Genomic DNA, 27,987 nt, shown 5'->3' on the forward strand with positions numbered 1-27,987 from the left:
TAGCCAAAGTTACACGATCAATACACAATTATTTTAATAGAAAATTTGCAGAATTTATGGATTTGATACATACCTTCAGTATCTTCGGCTGCCATTTCTCTCCTCCTACATGCTCTTGCAATGTGATCATTATTGGTGAAGAGCATGTAGCATTCCCTATGGAAGCCCACATTAACTGGCACATCTTGGGCTCTCCAGGTTTCTGTTAAATTGAATGTTGCTATGGCTTTTTCAGCTATTAAACTCTCAGCAGTGTTGAGGTTAACCCATTTCTGGGCACACTGAACAAATGATGCCCAACTTGTTTGAGAAAATAAGGTTATTGGGCTTTTTGCCCTAGAAGCAACATGTATACAGCACTTCATATTGTCGCACACCGGCTGTCAATCGCGTCCCGCTTTGTTGTTATGCGGTCTATGTAAATTTCTATGTATGTCACGGGTGATCAATAACCTTAGAGGTCTTCTGACGGTAAGTGCACAATGTATAGTATAGCTCGTGTAGACAAAAAGTATATAAAGACTATTTAAATCGCAGGATTTCGTTATAAAGAGAGCAAAGTTACTGTATCAAATATGTTGGTTGTCAGGGAGACGTGACAGGTTGTCAAGGAGACGGGTGATTTGTTTACGTTTTCTGGCGCTACGATTTAGTAGTTCTACAAATTTGCCCGTTTAAAAATGTAAGGGTTTAAATCGATATCTTCATAAAATGTGCACACATCAACGTTGGAAACAATGATTACACTACTTATAAGAATTTTTACATGCCATCTGTAAACAAATCACTTAGTTCCTTGGCAGGGATCTGTGAAATTCACAATTTCGGGGTCCGGCCCACGGCCTATGACACCTGCTGCGATACTCCTCACTGACCCATCAGGACCATGTGTTGACATCAACCATTATCTCCTTTAGCCACAAACTAATAAAGTCAGATTTGATTCTTAAACCAAAACCATTATGGTAAGTTTACACTCGTAGGCATTTTCAATTCCTAATGCAACACCCACATTCATCACATCACGACCCTTCGCAAAATTACCAAGGTAAACAATAATTTCCACCAAAATACCACAAACAAAAACTAGCCTACAACAAAGCAGTACATTTTCACAGGAAACTTGGTGTTAGCCAGCCAATGTCATGAAAAAAAAAGACAAAGTTTTATACTAAGTGGAGAACATCTCATATTTATTATTATTTACAGTGTAGCAATAACTGTGGTATGGCGTTTAGGAAGAAACTGTGGTTACCATGGTATTTTTTTTTTTTTTTTAAATAAAGGGAGACGTTTTAACGGAATGAAGTGGGCGTTGATAAAGACAGTAAAACAGCAGATAAACTAAAACACAAGATGCTGTATGGATGACAGGACTCTCACCCGCACGAGGTTGCTGACAGCCGCTTGCACTGCCGCCACTGGGCTGGTGAGATCTGGGATCGCTTTCCCATCAACTTCGCCCTCCTCGTGCATGATAACCAAGTGAGATATCTGCTGAGCCACCGGCTCCAGGATACTCTCTATCGTCTTGGTATGGAAAACTGGCATCCTGAAATCTAAATATCCTCAACACAACTGAGAATAAGGCACGTGTTCGCTGTGTCCTGCGCTTTCCCCCGTTATTTCTTCCAAGGGCCCCACGAACCAAACGTCTATTCCCGAATCTATCCCACTCATGCAGCGAAATCCCTAAACGCCTCCTCAACGACCGACGCCTTCTGTGGAGAACCAAAGCCAGGCGCCCGGTGAGTGCGAACGAACGCACGGCTTAAAAGAGTCAGTGCTCGTCAACCAATCAGCGCAAAGGTTTCACGCCAATCGAAGCAGCTGATTGGTCCGCGCGGACGCTGTTCCCACTCTTCTCCGCCCCACCCTACCTGTGTTAAAGAGCTTCCCTGACTACGTTATGCAGTCAGTAGCCAAAAAGGGAATGCGTCGGACTGGAATGACAAAATGAGGATTCCGTGGATTACATTTGATTTTAATGATAGGTAGGCTAATGGTGTTAGTGAAACGGAAACAAGATACTCAATGACAGACCATGCAAGCATGTCTATTCTTAGGCTGCAGCTTTTAATTCGTATCTTCTGCTGATGTCTTCTTCATGTGCACATTTCTGCGTGACAGCATGAAATGTGTCGGTGGTGGACAATCTTAGATCAACACACAAGATTAATAAATTCACATGCGTGCTAAATGTCTCTCTTATATAAACTGGAAGCAAAAATACTTCAAATTTGTTAAATATCACACACGTTTATTGGCTATGTAGCCTACACACTATCAAGGCTGCATTTATTTAATCAATAACATAGAAAAAAATAACTATGTGAAATAATATTACAATTTAAAATAGCTTTATTGTTTTCTATTTAAATGTAAAACTGTGATTTATTCCTAAATGGCAAAGCTGAATTTTCAGCAGCCATAGGCTACTCCAGTCTTCAGTGTCACATGAATCTTCAGAAATCATTCTGATAATCTGATTTGAGGCTCAAGAAACATTTAGGAAACACTTTATTTCACAGTGTCTGTTACACTACATAGGCCTACTTGTAGTAACAGTAAATTATGCATAATTACACCAAGCTAACTCTAACCAAACCTTAACCCTATCCCTAACCCTAGTATGTTGTTATTATTAGTACTCAGTATTTAAATGTATAATTACACTAATTTACACTTAAATATATAATTACATTTGGTTACACATTGTAACCAAATGTTTCTATTTTCTTAATATTTTGTAATATATTCATTTTAGCCTACATATGTAGGCCTACACTTTTTGAGTATCTGTACTTTACTTGAGTATTATTTTCTCTGGAAACTTTTTACTTTACCTGTCAAGGTCCTTGAGTAGAAAGTAGTAACGTCAGTCAGGGGACAATTTTGGTTGCAGGGGTTGCATTTTGGTTGGAAAATAAAGTCGGGTTAACGTCAGAACCCAACGTCATATTGACATCAACGTCCAACGTCGGACAGACGTTGGATTTTGGTTGGAAATGAAAGTCGGGTATTCTAATTTTCAACCACAATACAACATCGGTCCAACGTTGGAGATTGACGTCAATCTGACGTTTGATTCTGACATCCGCCTGATTTTCATTTTCAACGTTGGGTTTGGTCTTGTTTTGTAGCACACTAGCTTATAGACAAAAGCAAGCCTAACATATTCATACTAAAAGCCAAAAAACTTTCATAGAGACTTTAAATAGGGCAGTATTTCACATAGAATTGTCTTTATGTCAGTTTTTATCAATTTTAAACTGTCCTTGCTAAATAGAAGTTAAAAAACAACAACATTAGGCTAAATCTTATACACAGACATACATAAAACACTGACTTCAGCTTCGGTAAGTGACATGTGCATACCGTGTATACTATATATAGGCATATTTGGGTTCAATGCAGTTACAATTTAAAAAAACTACTGTCAAAACAATGTAGAAATTCTTAATTTGAGGGGAACTGCTTGACACTCAATATATTGCCCTCATTTGGTTTAGCCTAATACTTTAGATGATGAGTTTAGAGACAAGAATAAACATTTAGTTAAAGAGAGACTGACTCCCCAACATTCTGTTTGCAGGCAAAGAGACAGGGCTTCATTTAGATATCTGTGTTTAGGACATCTGCAGAAAAGTAATGTATAGAGTATTCATTATGTATACATAATTCAAAAGTTAGATCTTTAGACGAGTAAGGCTATATTGAGACTTTGTTTCAGATACCATTCAGCGATAATAAGGAAGAAAACACAAGCCAACTGTATAAGGTTACCAAATAAGGAGAGATTTCAGATAGAGGAGTACAGAGAAGTGCTTTGCAACACTATAAGGTAAATTGTTTATTATTATATAAGTAGCAGCTGTCATTGAACCTTGTAAGTGCAGATTCAGGATGCTTCTTTCACATCTAGGTCGTTGTCTGCAATCTCTCAATGTTTCAGACTTGACAGAAGAACTACTGCTTTGTGCTTTTAAACTCTTTTAGTCATCAAAAGATGTCAGACAGTTCACACTTCAAATAACCTTATAACATTTTTTATTGTATTGTATTATTAATATTTTCAGTATCTGTCTCTCCACCATTTCAGTCATGAGTTTGATTTGTATAGAAAATATAAATGGAAACCACTGACTGATTATATGTGATGATTTAGATTAATTAATAATGGTCATAATTATAAATTGTCCTTATAAATTGTATTACTAATATGTTGAAACTGTTTGTATTGAAATGGAACTGTGCAGAACCGGCCACATTACAGCCAAGGTGAGCAATGCTGTGCTCAGCAATTTCATGTCATCCAGCCCTACTGCTGTGCTGACTAGTCCATATTTCCTGTAGCTGTGGATACCCTGTTTTTAATGTGAGGCTGAAATATGCAATGATGGAGACATCTGAGATAACACGATAACTATAGCTTATCTCCATGAAGTGATTTCAAGCCATCGTTTATCTCTGCCCAGCCTAAATTATTTAGGCAAAACTTACTTCTGGGTGTCTAAGTAAAAGTACTGTATAATAAGAATATCAAAGCAATCCAGATTGCACATACCATATACAGATAGATAGGTAGGTTAGACTGCAGAGACGCACTTAAAATAAATTCCATAGTTTTTGTAATGATGTAGCAGCGCCCTCCAATGTTCAGTGAGAGTCATTACAGAACTCAAAAACATGCACCTGTCATTTAACACATGCTATAAACATTCCATCTGTTGAAACACACTATCTTTAATATTGGCAAGTATATTTAAGGCAATTGTTTACAATCAAAACATAATAAAAAAAATGTGCAGACCTATACTTGGCAGTATACCCTAGTTAAAACACACAGGGGCATGAAAATACACATGTAATTTTGTTTCATATATACTATAGTTGTACTGTAGCCAATGTATAGTTTATGTTTAGTCATAGCTAAACTTAACTGTCTGCTATAGCGAAGGATACAGGAAAGAGTGTGTTATTATATATATAGCCTATACATATTTCATGCTTGTCATTTTTCTGTAAACCAAACTCTTTCCTTTTTAGGTAAAGATCTTTTTCTGTCATAAGCATTTTGCATTCTTGGTAAGAGGAAGGATATTATGTTAGTGAGGATACATATAGTCTTTGGTGATTCACTACTTCCACATTTTCTCTCTCATTCTCATGTTTTATTTTGATTTTGAGGCCAACTCTTGCAATTAAGTAAATTTTACTGCTTAGTTTCTAAAAGACACTTCTCCAATACCCTGATATCATCTTCTTGTACACAACAACATGTGGTTGTTCTCAGCATCTAGTTATTTCCTGTTAATAATTTTAGAGCTTCAACATAAACTTTTTTTTTTTCAGTTTATTGCCAAGGCAACATTTCTAATGTTAGTTTAAGTTCACCCCAAAATGAAACAATCTTTTTTTTTTTTTTTTTTTTTTTTACTGAATTTACTTTAAAAAGAAGATATTTTGAAGAATGGTCTCACTCATTATAATGAAAGAAAATTGGTGCCCATTGACATTTCTCAGAATCTCTTTTTCTTTTCTTTTTTGCATTCCACAGGTTTGGAACAGTATAAGGGTGAGTAAATTATGACAGAGTTAAAATTTTGTGGTGAAGTATAGAATATTTAAAAAGACGTGTATTTCTCACTGTATTAATTTTATAATGCACTGAGATTAAAAGATGAAAGTTAATATATGCTTGAAGGAATGAAAATAGATATGAGTGAAAATGTACCAGTTGGCTGTGATTTAGAAAAAATATTTATGATTATGTACAATGAATGAATGAAACAAAAACGTGTAAAGATTTAAAACAAGTTTATAAATTACAATGGAATGTCAAACGAAATTAAGAAGAATTGTGTATTAAACAAAGTAAAGACTATTACAATAAGAGGTATAAAAGTAAAAACAAAAACATTTATCATACATGTATTCTTGCAATAAATTAAATATTAAATAATATGTTATAAAAAGTCACAGTAAAACAGATTGCAACATTTGCAGTTCTCACAAACTGAACATAAAATAAAATCTTAATTCTACAGTATGTATCCTTCATACACCTAAAACTGGTATCACTGTCCAATAAAAGCAGTGCAATAATAACACTGTAAAAGATGATTCCTATTGATTGCCAAAAGTAGCTGCCAATGTATGATTTGAATAGCATAAATAATTGGCATGTGCATTCTGTGCAGACAAAACATTACCCTGAGTGGCTAAGCATTTACATTCGTGCTGTAAAGTGCCACAGTTAATCCTTCTGTGGGTACTTGGAGCCTGCTGTATATGCGGGTAAACCTGTATGCATTGAGATCCAATGGTTGTAGTTGGTGACTTTTGTATAAACACCCGGGTTAAGCCTTTCTGCACACTCTTTTCCCCAGCTAATGATACCGAAAAGGAACATGGTGTGATTTACTTCACACACCAGAGGCCCTCCTGAGTCACCCTGAAAGCGGAAAAAGTAAACATTAATACGTGTATTTCTTAGCATTTTATGAATATATTTTGCAATTTAATTTGTCAGGGCTAAATTTCCTATTTATCCGTCATTGGTATTTGACGGATAAATATATTTTCTTGTTTACCTGGCAAGCATCTTCCTCCCAGTCTCTACCAGTTGCGCACAACATGTTCTCGTTGACCTCGTCCTTACTGTAATAGTTCTGGCAAGAATCCCGGGAAATAAGCTTCACTTCAGCCTTTTTCAGATGTCGAGAGTACTCAAAGCCACCTTAAAAAAAAAAAAAAAGATAAAAAAACCAATGATGACATGTTACATTTTATCTCACTTATTTACATAGTTCTGGTCCTGACATTCTACATTGACGTCCAGAGTGACAAAATGACATCACTAAAATGTCTAGCTGCTTGATTTTTAGAGATCCCGTACAGTATATCACAAATAATGTCCCAGTTTGTGTTATATTTCATATCATAGAACTTCGTGGACACACCAATGTTGCCCTCATATCTTGTTGTCGCAGGAAAGAGATTATTGTTACTGTTCTAGGATACACTATCAGCATACAGTCTGATGTGACATCTTACCCTTTTGATGTCTTCCGTAGCCAGCAATATCACAGTAGAATCCTGTGGGAAGCATCAGCTGGAAAGGGGGAAGACATGCGGTTCTCACAGAGTTGGTTCTCACTGCGCATTGTCCATTGCTGCCCACTATCTTCAACAGGGCTAAAGGAAGTGATTTACACTTTTAATTGCTGGAATAATACAATATAAGGCAAATAGTAAAATATAATGCAAACTTACCCATGTCATGAGTATAGTTTTCAGTTGTGTAGTCATAGTCCTCATGGACCACAAGTTTGCTCAATTTGAACCGCTGCTCTTTGGCAGAGTTGGTTTCATTGATTGCATTCATTCCCAGAATGACAGAGTATCTATTTTGTTTAGTGTTATTCCTATTCAAAACAAAGAAACAATACAATTATATATTATATAATATAATATAAATGACACCAATGCCATGACATTATGCATTAAGCAGTTTTATTGCACAGCTCTCTGGAATACTTGATTCTGATCACAGCGCTCAGTGGTTTGATATTTCCTAATATTTGCTGTTTCCAAACTTGGTTTGCAATTGACTACCCATAAACTGGAGTGTTATTGCCACCTTTGCAATCTAAATGCAAGTCTCCAACTGCTGGACTGCTTAATAGATGCTTATTAATTCGGTTTTCCTTTCTGTCCTACCGATTTTTCCTAAATCGGCACTTATTTGATGTCTCTTGTATTACATCATCTTACTAGTGAAATTGAGCACAGAGAACTTTATTATTAACACTACGGTTGCAGTATTCGTCTTATTGATAAGCCAAATGTGTTCTACGTTGTAGTGGACTTTATTCTTAACGGAAGCTTTAGGATAATATTTTAATAATTGAGTACTAAGCGGGATACTGTCAGCCGGTCATTAGGCCACTGCTAAAATAAAGCGGAGAGGGTGATACGAGACCCTGACTGGGTAACATTAGCTTACATAACGCTCAAATAAGGTCAAACTTTTCAGTTAACAACAGGTTGACGTACCCATCAGGGAAGCAGTGGGCTGCAGTGAGGACCCAGCATGGAGCGATGAGGGTTCCTCCACAAATGAACCCATTTCCTCTGAAGATAGCTGCCATCCAAGGCTGTGACTCAACACTTGACCTTGATCCTCCTATTATCTTTGTAATGCGGTTTAAGCGTCGCTCCCCACACGTTGATTCTGATTAATACATGAGAAACATCAGAAACATGAAGTCTGTGAGGAGAGATCATTTTATAGGCAGTGCACAAGGAAAGAAACAGCAAAGATATCCCAGTTAGGGGTTTTCCTAACATCGCCATTTAATAATTTAGGATTTTTGCTTAGAATGGGAATTAAAAAAGTAACTGATCAAATTGTTACCTGTGTCCTGGTTTGATGGGACAGGTGTTGGTGGACTCTTGGCTGCATGCGCAATAATAGGTCATATTAGTCAGTCTGCCATCAATATTACCCATGACTTAAGCAAAACAGGTGGACTTTTACTTACTCGGCTTCATTTCCATGCGGGGGATGTCACAATATTCCCGTACGTAACGGTTTCTTTTCCTTACAATGCACCATGGCTTAATCCTGTTATCTGGATTTCTGAAAAAGCAAAACATTCAGAGGTCAGAGGTTTCACCCTAGCCTTTTTAATATAATAGTGTCAGCAAAATAATCTCTGTTTTTACACTCCACAAATGGGGAACAAATATGTAAATGTAAGAATACCTGCAGTAGTTATGATAGCAGTTTCTGAAGGAGGTGTATCGTTTTGGGATGGAATTCCACTTTTCACACATCCGTCCATTTATTGTCACTGACACTTTGCCTCTGTATGTACTCTCATTCCTTCCATCAAGTACGCACTCATCTGAGAATAAAAAAAAGTTATGAATAAACCTATATATTTTCAAATGCTACAAACTTTGTTGTATCAATTAACAAGTTCTTGGAAAACTTTTATCTAATGTGACAACGTCAAAAGAGATTTACCTTCTCCTTGGTTTTTTATCTAAAAACAGAAATATAAATATTAGCTGTGTGGGAAAAAAACATTGATTCCATTTAAAAACCCTGTAGGAAGTAGGAAATTTCACTTCTGTTTTGTTTTTCCACTTACTGCATCAGTTAAGCTCAGGGCGCATGTCAACAGTAATATTCTGAGAATAGACATCATCTTGACCGCAAAACCAATGTTTTCCTTTTTTGGAGATCCTAAAAACATTTTGAAAAAGTGAGCTATATTATAAGAAACATAAAAGAAAAGACTTATGCTCTTTCATCACATGTACATTTGTAAAGTATTTAAAAAGTATATAAATAAACAAGGTTTGCCAAGAAAATATTGAAATCACATGACTTTGCTGCACTGACATAAAATGCCATAAAACCAGTAAATAAATGACATAAAACCAGTAATTCATTGTTCAATATATTACACAAATACAAAGTGCTCCTGCAATACTTTTGAATTAATTGTATTTCAGACATGTTCAAATACTCTGATTTTGACTTTTCATGAGTTGTTTGTATCCTTACGTGTAGTTAAAAAATGTTTTACTTTATATATAGTGCCCTTACATACATACTAAAATAAAGTTTTTTGTTGCCATCTGAAGAAACTCTACGAAATCTTACGGAAAACCCCCATTTTTAAATCTTTTTAAGAGCGTAAGATAAATTAAGGAAGATAAATATTAATTCATTCATATTGTCACATTTTAGAAGAAAAGGTTCTGTATATAATTATATCAGGCACTTCATTTCAACCTTTTAGGGGTTTCTGTCGGATAATTTTATGGATTTAGTTTTCATTTATTAAATAATTTTTATTTTATTTTTATTTTAAAAAGTTAACTTGTAAACATACTTTATCACAAAAGCATGAAAGTTAAAACATGAAAGTGTTATGCAACAATTTAATATTTCTCCTTATATAGAACCTTTATAAAAGGGCATAAAAAGGCATAAAGGGTTCTTTAAAATTGAGTCAAGAATCCTGGAGTTTTATGCATAAATCAGGTCAATGAAAAAGAGTTGTACATGTCAAATATGCAAATGTGTAAGAATGAAAGCAAAGCAGAAAAAGAAAAGTGTTTTTGGTGCTTACCTTTCTGATAGTAGAGACAGTTTGCTTGCAGATGTTGCTGTGGAGCTGAACTGAGCACTCGCTGTCATGTGCTTGATTTATAGTGACGAGTCCTTGATTGTCTGAGGGGGCCTGGCCCTGGCCTCAGGCAAACTGGCATGCGCTGTGCAGTAAACACTGAGATTGTGGGCTATGCTTTTTGCGGAAGCTCATATGTGACTCAGTTACTTCTTGCTAAAAACCTCCTTAATTTTTTTTTAACATGTTAAAGAGGAAATATTCCTAATAAGGACTTTTTCCCTGAAGCAATGACAATCGTTGTGGTTTTTAAATTGCTCTGGCTATTTCACAACATGTCATAAATTAGCCTAATGTGAAAGTAAAAAATGGGTATCTGCAAGGGTTAATATCACTCTGTAAGCTGTCAAGGTAAATAATATAAAAAGAACTGCAGATTAATTAGATATCAAAACAGATGTTGTGTGTTGTGTCACATGTGTGATTCATTATCATCATTCATCTGTTTGCCATTGTCAGTCAATTTGAACTCAGAATGGAACTATGTTTAAAATGGCTGTAATCTTGCATTTCGTCATTGTTTCCTATATCCGGAGCCATGTTTACTCTCTGCCCCATGCATGCCAGCTGTTTACATGCCTGGTGTATCATAAAGTGGAAATCCTGGGCTTTTCTGTGATCTTTTTTTTGTGTAATTTCTTAGGCACCAAACAATATATATATATATATTTTTTTTTAAATCAATCAAAAAATTTGTTTTCTTCAGTCTCAGACGATTAATCATAGGATTAGGCCTGTGCTAAATTTGTTGTAGCATCCTGTGAGATCTATACATGATAAATGAGGGGGGTTTCATGAATGAGAGAGCCAGAGGAGATGATGTCACTCTTTTATCTCTTTAAGAAATGTGCAGACGTTTAAGAAATGTTCAGACACGTGTTTCCTGTTCAACACACCACTGAACTTCCAGTGTTGCTGATATTTTGGCTTCTGTGATGACATAAGGTCTGATATTTCAGCTAAATATTTGCATCACCTTTTATGATGCTTTGCATCAAGTCTGAGTGATTTCTGTTGTAGAAATCAACATAATGTTGCATTGCACTGTTCTTTAGATGGGTCAACTGTCTGATGATACTGATGAGGTGGATGTGTGTTTGCATTTTATAGTCTTGAGCACCATCTCCTGGACATTGATGTTAATGTTCACTCATGCTTGCACATCGTGGGTGTGTGTGGTACAACCACATGTTGACTCTACAGATTAGTTTTAGATCTATTTAGTTATTTCTATCTGCTACAAAACAATCTGCATATATGTCTTTGACATGATTCACCAAAAACGCAAGCAGTTTCGCAGATTTAAAAAAAATAATCTGGCAGCATGGTAGTAAAATGCACAACACAATTAAATATATAAATTTGGAAGGAAGTACTGCTGAACAAATCCTACTAAAATGTAAATTTTGACCATTGAGGTGGACAAAGTACACAACTTCCTTACTTGAATAAAAGTACAGATACTACTGGTCAAATATTACTCCATTACAAGTAAGTTTTTTTTTAAAGTTTTTCATCAAAAGACCGATTTTTACTTAAGTAAAACTACAGAAGTAGGCTACTCGTTGTTTTTAAAAGTACTTAAGTATCAAAAGTAAATGTCAATGCATTGTTTTATTATTGTTGCATGTAATACTTACCTTATGCCTCTGAATCTATGCCTTCCTCATATCAATATCACATTTATTTCTAGAACACAGTTCCAGTAGTGAGATTGAATAAGTGTACTCAATAACGTCCACAATGGTTTCGGACACCAAAATGGCTTTTCATAGCAAAATCCCCAGTGTTAAATTAATACTGCTCAGTGTTTATAGGAGTCCACACTCAGAGAGTGTTAAATGGACACTGAAGCAGTGTTAAAGTTAATGAGATAATTAAGTGATTAATTGAGTTATGATTGAGCTTTATTGAAGACACCTGATGGTAACAAGCAGAATCACTGAAGGAGAAAATCGTAATTGGTATGTAACCATTAGATCAGTGTGTGTTTTAGTTGGGCTCTTGACTCTTAAATCATTAACTTTAGATTTTGTTTGGCTGCTATATGTTAGTTATAACAGCCAGATGAACAAAGAGAAAAGGTGATATGATGGTGTCGGTTGTGTTTTAAAATTATCATTATTTCACAATCATTTGACCTGAATCACTGAACTCATATAGAGCCCAATTACTTTTACTTTATTGATTATAGCAGCACTGTCTTTGAAAAGCATAATATTTTTTTACTTTTATAATGTATTCCAAATAACTTCTTAAAACTTAAATCACATACAGAACTGTTTTTTTTTAAACAGACATCAAGAATCAGCCTGTGAATCTCAACAATGGTGACAATTATAAGTTATTTTGCAGTGCATTCTGGATGCCACCAATCAAATCTCATTCATGGCTCCATGAATAAATAATGAGCTTTTGTTCAGAGGTGATCTGTTTGTCACCATTGTTGAGATTCATACGTTAATTATTGATCGCTATGTGTGCCTACCTGAAATATTTGAATTGATTTGATCATTTGGATTTAATTGAAAAGGCTAAACAAAGGCATACTTTACAAGGACAGTGCTGCTATAATTCATAAGGTAAACTTAACTCAGAAATTATGCTCTGAGTGAGTTCAGTGCTTCAGGCCAACTATTGATTATGTTAAAACACAACCAACACCATCAGATCACCTTTTCTCATTGTTCATCTGGCTGTTATAACTGAATTACAGCAGCCAAACAATCATTAAAGGCAATAAAGTAAGGGTCAAGAGCCCAACTAAACTAAACACCAATCTCCATAATGGTGACCATTTAACATTAATTTTCTCCTTCCGTGATTCTGCTTGTTATCATCAGGTGTCTTCAATAATGCTCAATTATAACTCAATTAATCACTTATTTATCTCATTAACTTTAACACTGAGCAGTGTTAATTTAACACTGGGGATTTTGCTGTGTAGTATGAATATATTAGCCAACTGTTATCTATAAGCTAGTGTGCTCCAAAACAATGACAAAATTAGCATTTAGAAGACTAAACCCAACGTGGAAAATTAAAATCAGGTTGATGTCAGAATCCAATGTCAGATTGACGTTAATCTCCAACGTTGGGTTGAAAATCGTTGGGTTGACGTCAGGAACCAACATCAGTCGAGTTCTGACGTCAACCAGACTTTCATTTCCAACCAAAATGCAACCCCTGCAAAAAAAATCATCCCTGACGTAACTACTTTCTACTCACGGACCTTGACAGAAGCGTAGTGGAGTAAAAAGTGCGATTTTCAAAAAATAATACTCAAGTAAAGTACAGATACTCAAAAAAGTGTCCTTAAGTACAGTACTCAAGTAATTGTACTTTGTTACTGTCCACCTCTGCAAAGATGTTAAAGATGTTATCAATCCCTAAACAGAAAGCATGACCTAGGAGAACATCTCTTCTTCAGAATGAGCGGAGAAAGCTAATTTCGGCCGCCTGTATCCGGGATCTTGTCCTTTCGGTCATGACCCACAGCTAATGACCATATAGGTGAGAGTAGGAATGTAGATTGACCGGTAAATCAAGAGCTTCGCCTTGCAGCTCAGCTCCTTCTTCACCACGACCGGCCCGTACATCGACCGCATTACTGCAGAAGCTTCAATCTTGCGTTCCATCCTTCCCTCACTCGTGAACAAGACCCCAAGATTCTTGAACTCCTCCACTTGAGGCAGGGACTCTCCACCAACCTGAAGTCGGCAAGCCACCCTTTTCCGACTGAGAATGGCCTTGGATTTGGAGGTGCTTCACACTTGGCTGCAAACCGTCCCAGTGCATGCTGAAGGTCCTGGTCTGATGGGGCCAACACGACAACATCATCCACAAAAAGCAGAGATGAAATCATGTGGTCCCCAAACCTGACACCCTCCGGCCCCTGGCTGCGTCTAGAAATTCTGTCCATAAAAATTATGAACAGAACCGGTGACAAGGGCAGCCCTGCCGGAGTCCAACACGCACCAGGAACAAGTCTGACCATGGCCTCGGATTTGGAGGTGCTGATTCTCATCCCAGCCGCTTCACACTCGGCTGCAAACCGTCCTAGTGCATGCTGAAGGTCCTGGTCTGATGGGGCCAAGTCAGTAACATTTGTAGTAACATTCAGTAACATTTGTAGAGCTTTACAAATGAAAACATTTTTGCTTTATCTATCTATCTATAGTGGGTAGATTACTAAATTTTAATTTACTAAATTAAAACTGTAGTAAGTAACATAATTAGGTAATAATAGACTACTTGATTACTTTTTACTTTTTTTAGATTTCGTTTGACCTACCTTCAGCCATAAAGTAACTTGTTTAACACATATTTGAATAGGATAATATATATTAATATAATAGGCCTAATTCAAAAGATATATATTTTTTTAACTTCATCCACAAAATGAAAATGTTACATTACACCAGGGTTTGTGAAGGACTGCAGTGGGTTTGTAAGTTTATGAAAAGGTAAAAAAAATTAAACCATAAAAATAAAATCCAAAATAAATATAAAAATTAAAAAGCACAAAATGAAACACAACACACACACACACACACACACACACACACACACACACACACACACACACACACGCACACACACAAACACACACACACACACACATACACACACAAAATGGAATGCTGTGTAGCAGCCTCTGACTTGTGTACGCTAATTATACAAAACTGAAAGACTTTCTAAACAGACATAAGCAAATGCAGAAAGGACCATTTAAAGATAAAAAGAGATTAGTGAGAATCAATATGAAGTAGGCTAGGCTACATCAATATAAATATTAAAATAAAAATCAACTGTATAGTCTGAGTATATATATTTTATTATTTTTATGAATAATTTATCCAATGATATATAGATCGCGTAGAGATCGAGTTTACAAATTGTGATTTGAAGATCTAAACAAATTTGCGTCACTGGAGTTTCCCAACAGCAGAGTACAATTTTCAGAAGGTCCTCGATGACACACTGAGTCGCTGACTTGAGCTCCAACTTTATTTTGTCTTTCTGTATATGGCATCGGTATGCTTTTACAGTCTATGGTTATATGACAAACTGATCATTGATCAACGCTGATGAAACCCAGGCGGTGCCTAACGCAGCGCGCATGCGCGGACATTGTTTCGATTTTGACTGGAGTAGCAGCTGACTGGCGTGGTCGCCGTCAACAACAGTTTTCACACAAGTGCGCAAGTCAGCGCTACTGTACCCAATCATCCTTTTAGGACAGCAAGATTTAGATGTTTTGATTTTCAGGTGCGGTCTGTTCCTCGTTTTATCGTGCCTAGTGTTATGGAAAGCTGACATTTGGGGGCGTGTAAGACTGCAGGCTAATTTTTCACATCGAGTTGTTTACGTGTAGCTAGTTAGCCAGTTAGCAAATCTAACATCCGACCTGATAGCTCGTGTAAGGATGAAATGGATAGCTTTGTTGTTTCCTATGGATTAATACGTTCGTTTGACAGGTTCCACAATTCACCTCATCAGATGTGGTCGGTTCAAGCAAGTTAGAAACACAAACTGACGCAAGGTAAGTCACTACCGGCTGACACTTTGTATTAGCTTGCCTGCTAGCTGTATCCCTGGATCAAGGTACATATGCCATGAATAACAATATCTCACTTATGAATCATCATCTATCCCATCTACATTAATTAATATCATAAAAGCCTCTCAATAGGGCCCACATCCTGATCAAAATCGAGTAGCCGTCAGTGTTGAATGCTAACTTAGTGGTTTTGCATGATAAATGTCTGATGAGGTGTGTTACTGAAATGTACAGATGGAGAAACCCCCATTCAGACAGAATCAGGTCTGTGGGTCATGGCTTATGAAGGAGAGGCTGGGAACCGGAGGATTTGGCCATGTTTACCTGTATCAGAATCAGGTATTGCACTACTAACTACTGTATATGTGTTGTGTTTGTTGCTCTTTCCTATTGTTGGTTAGTTATCTTGCCTTTAAAGTTTAAGGAAAGGTCGAAGTTTTCCATTGTTCACTCTCAATACTATTATTTCTTGCAGGAATCTTCAGAAAAAATTGCAGTGAAGCTCTGTCGCCTTGAACTTAATGTAAAAAACAAAGACAGATGGAGTCGGGAGATCCAGATTATGAAAAAGTGTGTACATCTGTGGCCATCAAATGTTTATATATACTATGATTTTTTTTAAAAATAATATAGAATGTACTTGTGTAAAATGTGTTTGTATATATTATTGCCTTATTTAATTTGTCATCTTTTCATCCCACTTTTCAGGCTGAAGCACCTTAATGTGGTGACAGCAAAGGATGTGCCTGATGAGATGATGCACATTGCCTTGAATGATTTACCACTTTTAGCCATGGAATACTGTTCGAAGGGAGACCTTCGAAAGGTGTGTGTGTGTGTGTGTGTGTGTGTGTGTGTGTGTGTGTGTGTGTGTGTGTGTGTGTGTGTGTGTGTGTGTGTGTGACAAATGGGACTTCTCCTTCCATCATGTCTCGTGCCTTCTTTTGACATTTATATTAACTCATTACTGTTCTTTGTATTCCTTCTTGTAGTTACTGAGCAAACCAGAAAATTGCTGTGGTTTAAAAGAGAGTGAAGTGTTAGCACTACTCAATGATGTTGGTAATGTGTCATTTTAAAACTGTTATTTATATTTTTCATGTTTTTATCATCAGTCATTAAAGGGTGGTAAGTAAAACAGTATATTTTATTTCCAACAGGTTCTGGAATCCAGTACCTCCATGAAAATAAGATCATTCACAGAGATCTGAAGCCAGAGAATATTGTTCTACAAGATATCAATGGAAAGGTATTTGCTATTTAGTAGTTTTATTCTTGGCATAAAGATACACCCTTTCCAACCAGAACTCTTGTTTTGATATCTCTGCAGCTCGTCCACAAGATAATCGACCTTGGCTACGCCAAAGACCTGGACCAGGGTAGCCTATGCACTTCATTTGTGGGGACTTTACAATACCTGGTACGTCTTTGCATTAATCAGTGATAAGAAATGCCGATTATCACAATTCAACATACACTATCGTTCATTATAGGGTCAGTACAAGTTAAACATTTTTTTAAGTTAATATTTTGATTTAGGAACGATGTATTACATTTATATTAAAGACATTTATAATCTTCCATAAATTCTATTTAAAATAAATGCTGTTCTTTTGAAATTCCTGTTCATCATAGAATCTTGAAATATAGATAGTAGACAGTAAAGACATTTATTATGTTTCTGAAAATTCTATACGCTGTTCTTTTGAGCTTTCTATCATAGTATCCAGAAAAAAAGTATCACATTTTCCATCACAGTATTAAACAAACTGTTTTCAACATTAATAATAAGAAATGTTTCTTGAGCACATTTCTTATTATTATTATCAGTGATTATTTCAATGATAGCCTTGGTGAACATGGGATAATTCTTTCAAAAACAATAAAAAAATCGTACCAACCCCATACGGTGAACGGTAGTGTATTTCTACATATTTAATGACTATAATAGATGTATTCTCTTTACAGACAACACAAATGAACAAACAGACAACAGTGTTTTGTAATATAACCCCATTTCCAGAAAAGTTGGGACATTTTGTAAGATGCAACAAAATCAAGAATCTGTGATTTGTTAATTCTCCTGAACCTTTATTTAACTGACACTGACCAACGTAATTGTATTCTGTAAATATATATATATATATATATATATATATATATATTTTTTTTTTTTGATGGCTGCAACACACTCCAAAAAAGTTAGGACAGAGGCAAAAAATAATTGTGAGAAGATTATATAATATCCTAGTTAAACTGTTTTGAAACAGTCCACAGTAAGCAGTTGAATTAGCAATAGGTGAGGATATTATGATTGGGTATTTCACCACTTTGTGCCAAAGAGAGTGAGAGAATTGTCAAACAATTCAAAAATCACATTTCTCAATGCAAGATTGCAAAGAATTTAGGTCTTTCGTCATCAACAATACATAATATTTTGAAAAAATTCAGGGCATCCAGAGAAACCTCAGTCTGTGTAGGAGAAGGCGGGAAACCTCTGTTGAATGTACACAACCTTCGAGCCCTCAGATGGCACTGCATGAGAAACCATCATGCTACGGTGTTAAAGGATAATTCCGGTATTTAACACCTTGAGTCTATATTGTAGTTTGTTTTGTATGAACAAGAGTGGTGGACAAAATTTTTTTGACTGGTTCCTCTCTCGAGTTTTTGACTATAATAGAATTGGCCATGGACCCATTTAACATTGGAGTCAATAGGCATGTCCGAAAATGTCATTAAAACAGCCAATAATGTTCGTTTACAAAACTGTTAAACTCACCGAGTGGTTAGTGGTGTTCGTTGATGATTATAAACAATATATCGTCGCAATATATGATTCCAATCCGTTTATTTTGCTATAGTGGAACTATTTTTTTCAGACATTTCACAACCGTGTAACTTCCGCTCAATATTTGAATCTGAAGCGTTAGCACACTCCCGACCACTTGATGGCGATAACCGATGTTTATGTCTCGCGGGACACTCACGGTCACAGTCGAGTTCAACTTCATATTGCACTGGTCAGTGGTCACGTCTTTCAATATTTTCAAGGTTTTGTTTGTTTATTTCGCTTACTCTCCCGGAGCACAGTTGCTCTGCTCGCTATCCTTATGAGAAACGGAAGCGAGCAAAAAGATTACATCGACCAAATGTAAACAGCCCCCTTTCCGTTTCCAGTAGCGCATTTATATTAATGAGCACTCAGTCCTTCAACAGAATTCAATGGGATTTTACAAAATGACGAATAAAACACGACAGAAACTGTATTTCGCAACACTTTTTGTTTCTGGAACATCAACTAACATCACTAATCACTCGGTGAGTTGCACAGTTTTGAAAACTAATGTTAAAGGTTGTTTTAATGACATTTTCGGACATGCCCATTGACTCCAATTATAAATGGGTCCATGGCCAATTCTTTTATAGTCAAAAACTCGAGAGAGGAACCATTGTCAAAAAAATGTTGTCCACCACTCTTGTTCATCCAAAACAAACTACAATATAGACTCAAGGTGTTAAATACCGGAATTATCCTTTAAATATAGCCTCATGGGCTCAGGACAGGAGTACTTTAGAAAACCGTTGTCACTTAACAGTCTGCCGCTGCATCGCTGCAAGTACAATTTGAATCTCTGTTACGTAAGGAGAAAGCTATACATCAGTTCTGTGCAGAGATTCTGCCTAGTTATCTGCGCCCGAGCTCATCTTAGATGGTCCAGAAGACAGTGGAAATGTGTGCTGTGTTCAGACAAGCTTGTTTTTGGGAAAAATGGACATTGAGTTCTTAGTCCCAACGACGAAAGGGACCATCCAGAATTTCACAAGCGACAGGTCCAAAAGCAAACATCTGTCATCATGGTATGGAGGTGCATCAGTGCAAACATGACCGAATGTGTGAAGGTACCATTTACGTGGAGGCGTATATTGGGATTTTACAGAGACCTATTCTGCCATCAAGATGACAGGTTTCCTGGGAAGCAAGACAATGACAGGCCTCATTCTTCACGTGCTACAACAGAGTGGTTTCGTAGACACTCCACACCATAGAGAGGATGTGCTTGACTGCCTGCCTGCAGTCCAAATCTGTCTCTTATTGAAAATGTGTGGCCCATCATGAAAAGAAGAATCAGACAATGATGACCACTGACTGTCTTGTATCAGGCGAGATTGGGTAAAAATTAAATTTGTAAAACTGCAGCAATTAGTACCATCAATTCCCAAATGATTAAAAAGTGTAATTATAAGGAAAGGTGATGTTACAGCGTTGTAAACATGCCCATGTCCCAACTTTTTTGGAGTGTGGTGAAGCCATCAAATTCTAAATTTGTTTATATTTACCAAATACAATTAAGTTGGTCAGTAAAAACATTTGGAAATATTTTCTTTGTACTTTTATCAGTTAAATAAAGGTTAAAAAGAGTGAACAAATGACAGATTATTGATTTAATAGCATTTTACAAAATGTCCCAATGACTTTTCTGGAAATGGGGTTGTATATCTGTGTATATAGTTCCCTAATACATTTATATATCTTGATTAGATCATGTGATTTGTTTCAGGCTCCAGAGCTGTTTGAAGGCAAGTCATACACAGTCACAGTGGACTATTGGAGCTTTGGCACCATGATCTTTGAGTGTTGCTGTGGATTTCGTCCATTTCTTCACAATCTCCAGCCTGTACAATGGTATATGTCCTGATAATCTGCATATTGATTATGCCCCAATGCTTATATCTTACCTTCACATAGAATCCATTCATATAGGTAAAATAGAGCATATTTGCTTTTTCTAGGACAAACAAAGTACGAAACAAAGGTCCTATGGACATAATGGCTGTGGAAGATATGAATGGCGAGGTCCGCTTTTCCACCCACCTTCCGTACCCCAACAATCTGAGCAGGTAGCCTTTCAAACAGACCAAAATACCTTGCTTTTTAGTTTCTGTTACCCTTTTTTTCTGGGTCTCTGGGTTGACCAATTGTTTTTTGTACTGCAGGACACTACTGGATCCCTTGGAGGAGCTGCTACAGCTGATGCTGAAGTGGGACCCAGTACAGAGGGGAGGAGGATTGAATCCAGACACAAAACAGCCCCATTGCTTTGCTATTCTAGAACAAATACTGAACATGAAGGTTTGACATTGGCATTACTGCATTATTACATCAAAATGTTATATCTTGTACTATTGCAAAAGGCTGAAGAAAGTATATCTGCTTAGCTTGGATCATGGTGACCTCCTGTTGTTTTGTCAAGGATATAATATCATTGGAGGTCTTAGGCTAAGATAAGTAGCAAAAAGGAGTTGACACGTGATTTGTTTTGTAGGTTGTGCATGTCTTAAACATGACTACGACCCAGGTTCACTCCTTTCTGCTTAGCCCGGATGAAGGGCTCCACCCTCTGCAACAGAGGATTGAAGTCGAGACCAAAATCGAACTTTTGAATCAAGAGCTTTTGCAGGAAACAGGAGTCACATTAGATCCCAGGAAACCTGCTGCACAGTGTGTGTTAGATGGAGTAGTAAGTATTTTATGCCCTCATGAATGTTCTCATTCTCCAAAAGAATGTTTTGGTAAATCAGCAACAATTTACTACTCTTTTATTTAATTTTTTTCTTCTTCAAATCATTAGAGAGGATGGGACAGCTACATTGTGTATCTGTTTGACAAGAGCTTGACCAAGTACTCGGGACCTCTAACGGCTAGAACACTTCCTGAGAGTGTGAACTTTATCGGTAAGAATTTATTTATTTATTTGCCTCTTCAATGGATCATTTTGTTTATTTAGATGTGCTTGCGGAGGTTTTAGGTTTTTTTAAAACTTTTTATTTGCACTTTGGTAACTTTCAGTTGGACTTCAAAAAAAGTCTCCACCCATTTTTCTGTTTCAGTGCGGGAAACCAAAACTCAGCTCCCTCTGAGTACCCTCAAGAAGGTTTGGGGTGAGGCAGTTAGTTACATTTGTGGCCTCCGAGAGGACTACAGCCGCCTCTTCCAGGGCCAACGTGCAGCCATGTACGTGCATTACATTACCATGCTCATAATGTGTATAGCTTGTGCTTTGGGACTTTTATCTACTCATAATTCAATGTTATATTTATGTTTGTGTTTGCAGGTTGAGCCTTCTTCGCTACAACACCAACCTTACAAAATTCAAAAACATGATGTTTTCATTTTCCCAGCAGCTGAAAGCAAAGCTTGACTTTTTTAAAAGCAGTATACAGTATGACTTGGAGAAATATAGTGACCAGATGCAGTACGGCATATGTATGTTTTTGTGTGCTTAATGTTTTTAAATAGTCCAAAAAATTAACTATCACAGTACTGATAATAACCAAATCAACCTCTTTCTTTCGGAAGCTTCTGAAAAGATGCTGAAGGCTTGGCAAGAAAATGAAGAGAAGGCTGCTGCATATGTACAGGTGCTGTGCAACTCTAAGGATTTCTTCACATTTTTACTTGCTCAGCCAGAATTAGTAAAAGTAATTGTTTTCGTTGTGTTTGACCCATGCAAATGCAATAAATAAGGTTATGACATACAATTTCAGACAGCAGTGAAATTTTACATCTCAATTCCAGTTTTGATACCACAGCAAAAACTACTAGCCTAACTAGTATAAATCTCAAATATTACTAAAGACAAGTAAACAGTCAGTACCGGTAATAAAATAAGAACAAATAATAGCAATAGAACAAACATACAGTTGAGAAAAAACAGTGCATGTCAGTATTTTCAGGTAGGTCTAACAGTAGTTTTCATGTACAGAAATCGAATACAAAATAAAGCTGCATAGTCTTAACTATAAATAAAATATAATTAGTAAAGAGCAGTAAGTGATTTTTTTTTGTCCTTTGTTGTTTGATTAACAGGTAACACTTTACAATAAGGTTCGTTAGTTAACATTAGTTAACTACATTAGTTAACATGAACTAATAATGAATTGCACGTATACAGCATTTATTAATATTTGTTAATGTTAATTTCAACATTTACTAATACTTTATTAAAATCTTGTTAACATTAGTTCATGCACTGCAAACTAACATGAACTAACAATGAACAGCTTTATTTCTATTAACTAACGTTAACAAAGATTAACAAATACAGTAACAAATGTATTGCTCATGGTTAGTTCATGTTAGTTAATACATTAACTAATGAACCTTATTGTAAAGTGTTACCGATTAACATTAGTGACACAGACAGCAGCATTATTATTATTAGGTTGTTGTCACTTTAAGACCGAATGCCCTGATCGAATAGTGTTACACATGAGCTTTATTTCTGTCTCAAGTCAGGTATTTTGACAATTTTGTGTGAATTTGTCCGTTCAAGTGTATGAAGACTCAATTTAGTATTCGCATGCTGTCAGACGTGGCTTTCGGGGCTAGCGGTTCAGATATGTGTGCACACAAAACTTCTCACACAGCGAGTGACAAATTGAGTTTGATTCCGATTCTTACCGACAACAAAGCACTTGCACACGACAAGACCATAATCACGATTTCAGAAGTGGGAAGTAGGACATTTCTGATAGCACTTGAAGGCAGCAGTAGTACAGTACCAAAAGTTTGGTCAGAAAGACTTTTTAATGTTTTTGAAAGAAGTGATTTATGCTCACCAAGGCAGCATTTATTTGATCATAAATTCAGTAAAAACAGTAATGTAAAATAGTATTACAATTTAAAATAACTTTACTTTTTAATATATATTTGTTTTATTTATTCCTGATTTAAATATGATAATATTTTTAACATTATAAATATCTGTACTGTAACTTTTGATCCATGTTATGCATCCTTGCTGATTTAAAAAATACCAATATAAAAAAAATATGTAAAAAATTTGAACTGACACCAAACTTTTGATCGATAGTGCATGTGTAAATTTTCTTGTTTAAATGTATTGGTATGTGACATGACATTTGTTTTAGCAACAACTAACAGGTTTTATTTGTTGTTATAGGTGGCAGAGATTGGACATCTGGATGAGGAAATAATGGCTCTGCACTCAGAAATTGTTGAGCTTCAGAGAAGTCCTTATGCTCGTCGTCAAGGAGATGTCATGGAGCAACTGTAAGCATATTCTTTCAGCTGTGCATGATCATTCAGCACAAATGCTTAGATCTTAAACCTATTGAGATGAAATCTTGTCTCATCACAGGCAAGAGAAAGCAATTGAACTCTACAGACAATTGAAGGCCAAATGCAAAAGTAAGTACAATCCTGGCTTGCATGCTCATAAGTGCATGAAATTCACCCCATGTCCAATCCCAAGTTGCCAATTACTTTGCTAATTGACACATCACTTCTGTTACATAAGTGAGTTACTGGGCCAGTATATAGTGTTCTTTATTTCTCCTAGTGCCAGACCCTCAGCATGGCTACAGTGACAGCTCTGATATGGTAAAGGTCATTGTACAGACTGTCCAGAATCAGGACCGGGTACTAAGGGATCTATATGCACATCTCAGGTAAAAAGTATTTATTACCATCCAATTCGCAATTAAACAGGATTGTGATCTTATGTTTACTGTTCAACCTGCAAATAATTCGTAAACTAATGCAATTGGTCTTTTTTTAAAATTAAAAATACTGTTGTCCTTGTGTCTTTTCCTATAGTAAAATCCTTCTGAGTAAGCAGAAGATCATCGACCTCTTCCCTAAAATCGAGAGGAAGCTGGATTGCATTAAGGAGGCAGACGGCACTGTCATGCAGATGCAGATCAAGAGACAGAGAGAGTTCTGGCACTTACTGAAGATTGCCTGTGTGAGTCACATGCTTCTAATGTCTCAAGGCCAGATATGCTTATAATATGCACATGATCATTCCGTTTAGTGTGTGTTGGGGTGGGAAATTTGACCACAATCTTATATAACAGAATGAGTACTGGCATATCAACAGTAGCAAAACAACAATTTTGCTGAAAATAAAATAAATGGTACTCCATCTGATCATTCAGTCTTAAATGGAACTTGATAGACATAAACCAAAAGAAACACTACTGTGCAAAAGTTTGGGACAGTAAGATTTTTTTTTTTTTTTTCAAGAAATAAGTTTTATTCAGCAAGGATGCATTAAATGTTCTTTTGAAGAATACATTTTTTATATTAGTTTCCATAAAAATATTAAGCAGCACAAACACTTTCAGCATTCATAATAATAAAACATTATTATTGAGCTCCAAATCAGCTTATTAGAATGATTTCTAAAGGATCCCATAGTGAAGAAACCCTATACCAGAATGTATTCAAAGGGGTCATGAACTGGATTTTTTCATTATTGTATACAGTAATGTTTCCTGGGGTGCCCTAATAATGTAAGTAGGGTTTTACATAAAAATTTGTCATAACTTAGAAATAAAAGGCATTTTTCCAAGCCTGATTTTAGCCTCTGATTTAAACGCTCTGTTTTAAGGGGTGTGTTTGCTGTGAGAGTTTGGTGTAAACGCCCACTGCTGTGATTGGTTGACATGTTTGCATATAAAATAGCTAGCATTACATGTGGAAATCTCTCTCTCAAAAACTTTTACTACGTTTTTACTATTACAGCTATCGAGATTAACGAATCGTGAAAAGTAATGATCATATATTTAGATCTATTCCCATCACATGAAAGGTTGCAGTGATGAGCACAGAGCAGATGACAGTCTGTTGATCGCGTGAATGAAGAGATCATTGGAACGCAATTTCTGCACTCTCACGAATGCTTTCGCCAAATAACAATTACAAACGCAATGTAAATACAGTAAGAGCTTCGTTGTGCTGTGTAACAGCGTCATTGATTTCATAACGAGTTTTGGCAAGTGTCCAGATAAACTCACGTTGTGTGATTGACAGCTTGGACGATTGGAAAGGGAGCGTTCTTTGATCGCTTTCTGTATATAATTTAGACTGAGACTTAATGATATAAATATTATAATTAAATGGTATTTGGAGTACTTCTTTATTGCACAATGCACATTTCTTAATATTAAGCCTAAAATGTGTTTTAATATCACTATTAGTAAGGATAGTATGATCACTGTAGAAGATCAGTTTATAAATAAAATATATTTAAAGTCTACCTAAAGTGTACTTGCAATAGTTCCACTTTAGCACAATCAAATATACTTAAGTATAGCTTTAGTTGGTCCTCAGCACTATTTCCGGATAACTAATGTGCATGAAGTACAAAACTAGTTGTTCCAAATTAGCAGACTTTAAGTATATCAGCATATCAAAGTATATGTAAGATTATTCACAACAAATAATTGATACCGATGTCGTTTCATACCGGTTTCATATCAAGTAACACAAGTTAAACTCTTCTGAATAGATGAGCCATATTCAAAGCACTTGTAAAATAGTAACAATATTTTTTCCACATGATGAACAATTGTAGTTGCTTGTGTTTAGGCACAAAACACCACACGAAGCTCTGTGAGTCAGAGTGGAGAGATGCCCTCCTCACTGTCGACATGGAACCAGACTCAAGCCCAGTGCTCCTCTCGCCTCCCCATGTCCCTGCAAGTACCACACGAGGGGTAAATTTCTCTTCCAATCCTTAGTGAGCTGCCTACTAGTAGTGATAGTAACACGGCATCCTAGGTTTCAAGCCACTGTGGCGGAGTTGACCAGTGTATTTGATGGCGAGCGCTTGTTTTACATGCTGCTGTTTGTTTTCAGTGATTCAGTCAATCATTTACTCGAGGAGAACCAGCGCTATTTGAGTCAGCTGACCAGTTTACTGCAAGAAACCACTGAGGAGAAATCAGAGAGCATAATGGTAAGTGCTTTTATGCAATTCTTGAAAGTTCGTTATGAAATTCAATTCATAGAAATTCTGTATCGATCATGACACCTCATATATGCTGCAGTAATAAACTCACAGCTTTGGGGTGAAACACTTTTTCCCTCTCTTCCACACAGACTCAAGACTGGAGCTGGACTAAATATGAATCCCTGGTTGCTAAATCGCAGCGGTTGTAGAGTCATGGTTTACGCTGTGACGAAGTAATTGTAACAGTCATTCTTTTAGAAAACATGTATTCATCATCACTGGATTGGGGTTGTGTTGACTTGTATAATTTGTTCAACATAAAATAACTTCTTTGTTCTTTGTCAGTATCTGCATTTAGTTAAAATCACATTTTGCAGTCCTGTAGCAACTCTATATATTTTGAGGATGCATTTTTATTGACACAAAACCAACAACTTGCAAACAAAATTCAGGCAGTGTATCTCCAGAAATTAATTTATTTACATACTCTATAGTTCTCTAAATGGGCTGATTGTACTTTCATTTTAGGTGGTCGAGTTTTTTTTTTTTTTTTTAATATGGTAATTCAGCATCTGCACTTTAAAGGCTCACTGTGAATGTTTGGAAAGGTGTGATGTCTGGCAGTGAAATTGGTCATGTTCAGTTAAGTAACATTTTAAAATACTATGACGTGTGTGACGCCCTAAGTAAAGGCAGAACAACAATGAGGATGGTAAAGGTGCAATTCTTTGTCATGGAGCACAGGTAAAACATCCTGTTTTTGAGTCAGAAAATAAGTGTTTGGTCAGACATGTATACCTTCCAGCATAGTCCTTTTATATTTTGGATTTAGCAGTGATGTCAACTGACATCTTCATAACTGGCATTGGTGGCTACGAATGAATGTGATCATTCATCTGTGGCCGAAATATAATCAATGAGTTTCATCAATTCAGCCATTTTATCCCCTTTGTAAGTCACATTTTCAACCATGTTTTTATCCAAAGATGATCAGCGTCCCACGAGATGATTCATCACAAACTATTGTATGAGATTTTGCATATTAGTTTTGTTTTGATGGATTATTATATGAGGATATTTCAGATATGGGTTAAAAGCATCTTGTGAAATAACACTTAGGTTTTAACATGTTTACTGTATACATGACAAAGTAATTAAAGTGATATCCATTATGTTATCTGTGTTTTGAAAGACTTTCTTCTAACAGCAGTAATTGGATGGAGTGGTAATTCATTTGAATATGGGTTATTCATTTTAACTATAAATCAGACTTTTGAAAACGATATATAAAATGTAGCAATTTGTCTATATCAGGATCCACATCTTTCCTCAAGGTATTTAAAAAAAAAATGAATACTTTAGGTGTTAGGGGTCCCATCTCACACAATACAGAATGGATAACATAATTTTTCATGCTCTGGAGAGAATGTCAGTGTTGCATGGCAGCAAG

General features: G+C 36.2%; 3 protein-coding genes across 9 annotated transcripts in view; 1 reads left to right on the forward strand and 2 right to left on the reverse strand.

The window, feature by feature from the left end:
* vcla (vinculin a) overlaps window positions 1-1,754 on the reverse strand; it is a 42,354-nt gene extending 40,600 nt beyond the window's left edge. For all 4 annotated transcript variants that reach the window (XM_079634948.1, XM_079634946.1, XM_079634947.1 and 1 more), the window contains exon 1: window positions 1,384-1,754. In XM_079634948.1, the coding sequence (XP_079491074.1) occupies window positions 1,384-1,551 (168 nt within the window). In that variant the 5' untranslated portion in view covers window positions 1,552-1,754. The remainder of the gene's footprint in view (window positions 1-1,383) is intronic.
* Window positions 1,755-5,803: 4,049 nt separating this feature from the next.
* Window positions 5,804-12,024, reverse strand: plaua (plasminogen activator, urokinase a). Of its 3 annotated transcripts, none has more exons than XM_079635311.1 (11): window positions 11,852-12,024; window positions 10,155-10,296; window positions 9,142-9,259; window positions 8,774-8,915; window positions 8,550-8,647; window positions 8,423-8,464; window positions 8,062-8,239; window positions 7,279-7,430; window positions 7,060-7,200; window positions 6,597-6,742; window positions 5,804-6,457 (listed from the first exon to the last, which is right to left on the reverse strand). In XM_079635311.1, exons 4-11 carry the CDS (start codon window positions 8,842-8,844, stop codon window positions 6,260-6,262), a joined length of 1,026 nt encoding a protein of 341 aa, XP_079491437.1. In that variant the 5' UTR covers window positions 8,845-8,915; window positions 9,142-9,259; window positions 10,155-10,296; window positions 11,852-12,024; the 3' UTR covers window positions 5,804-6,259. The 3 variants fall into 3 exon arrangements, with proteins under 3 accessions (XP_079491437.1, XP_079491436.1, XP_079491438.1); XM_079635310.1 differs by lacking the exon at window positions 11,852-12,024 and adding an exon at window positions 9,038-9,056 and having other exon boundaries at window positions 9,165-9,259; window positions 10,155-10,275; XM_079635312.1 differs by lacking the exon at window positions 11,852-12,024 and adding an exon at window positions 9,038-9,081 and having other exon boundaries at window positions 9,165-9,259; window positions 10,155-10,238.
* Window positions 12,025-15,111: 3,087 nt separating this feature from the next.
* chuk (component of inhibitor of nuclear factor kappa B kinase complex) lies at window positions 15,112-27,714 on the forward strand. Of its 2 annotated transcripts, XM_079635669.1 has the most exons (23): window positions 15,137-15,482; window positions 15,692-15,756; window positions 16,009-16,113; window positions 16,250-16,344; window positions 16,483-16,600; window positions 16,767-16,836; window positions 16,935-17,023; window positions 17,105-17,194; window positions 20,337-20,461; window positions 20,569-20,676; window positions 20,773-20,908; window positions 21,102-21,296; window positions 21,408-21,510; window positions 21,667-21,790; window positions 21,891-22,042; window positions 22,136-22,197; window positions 23,742-23,851; window positions 23,940-23,989; window positions 24,141-24,249; window positions 24,398-24,545; window positions 26,174-26,301; window positions 26,444-26,543; window positions 26,687-27,714. In XM_079635669.1, exons 3-23 carry the CDS (start codon window positions 16,009-16,011, stop codon window positions 26,744-26,746), a joined length of 2,277 nt encoding a protein of 758 aa, XP_079491795.1. In that variant the 5' UTR covers window positions 15,137-15,482; window positions 15,692-15,756; the 3' UTR covers window positions 26,747-27,714. The 2 variants fall into 2 exon arrangements, with proteins under 2 accessions (XP_079491794.1, XP_079491795.1); XM_079635668.1 differs by having other exon boundaries at window positions 15,112-15,756.
* Window positions 27,715-27,987: the final 273 nt, after the last annotated feature.

This window comes from Phoxinus phoxinus (genome assembly GCF_949152265.1).
Source record: "Phoxinus phoxinus genome assembly, chromosome: 14".
NCBI classification, from domain to species: Eukaryota; Metazoa; Chordata; class Actinopteri; order Cypriniformes; family Leuciscidae; genus Phoxinus; species Phoxinus phoxinus.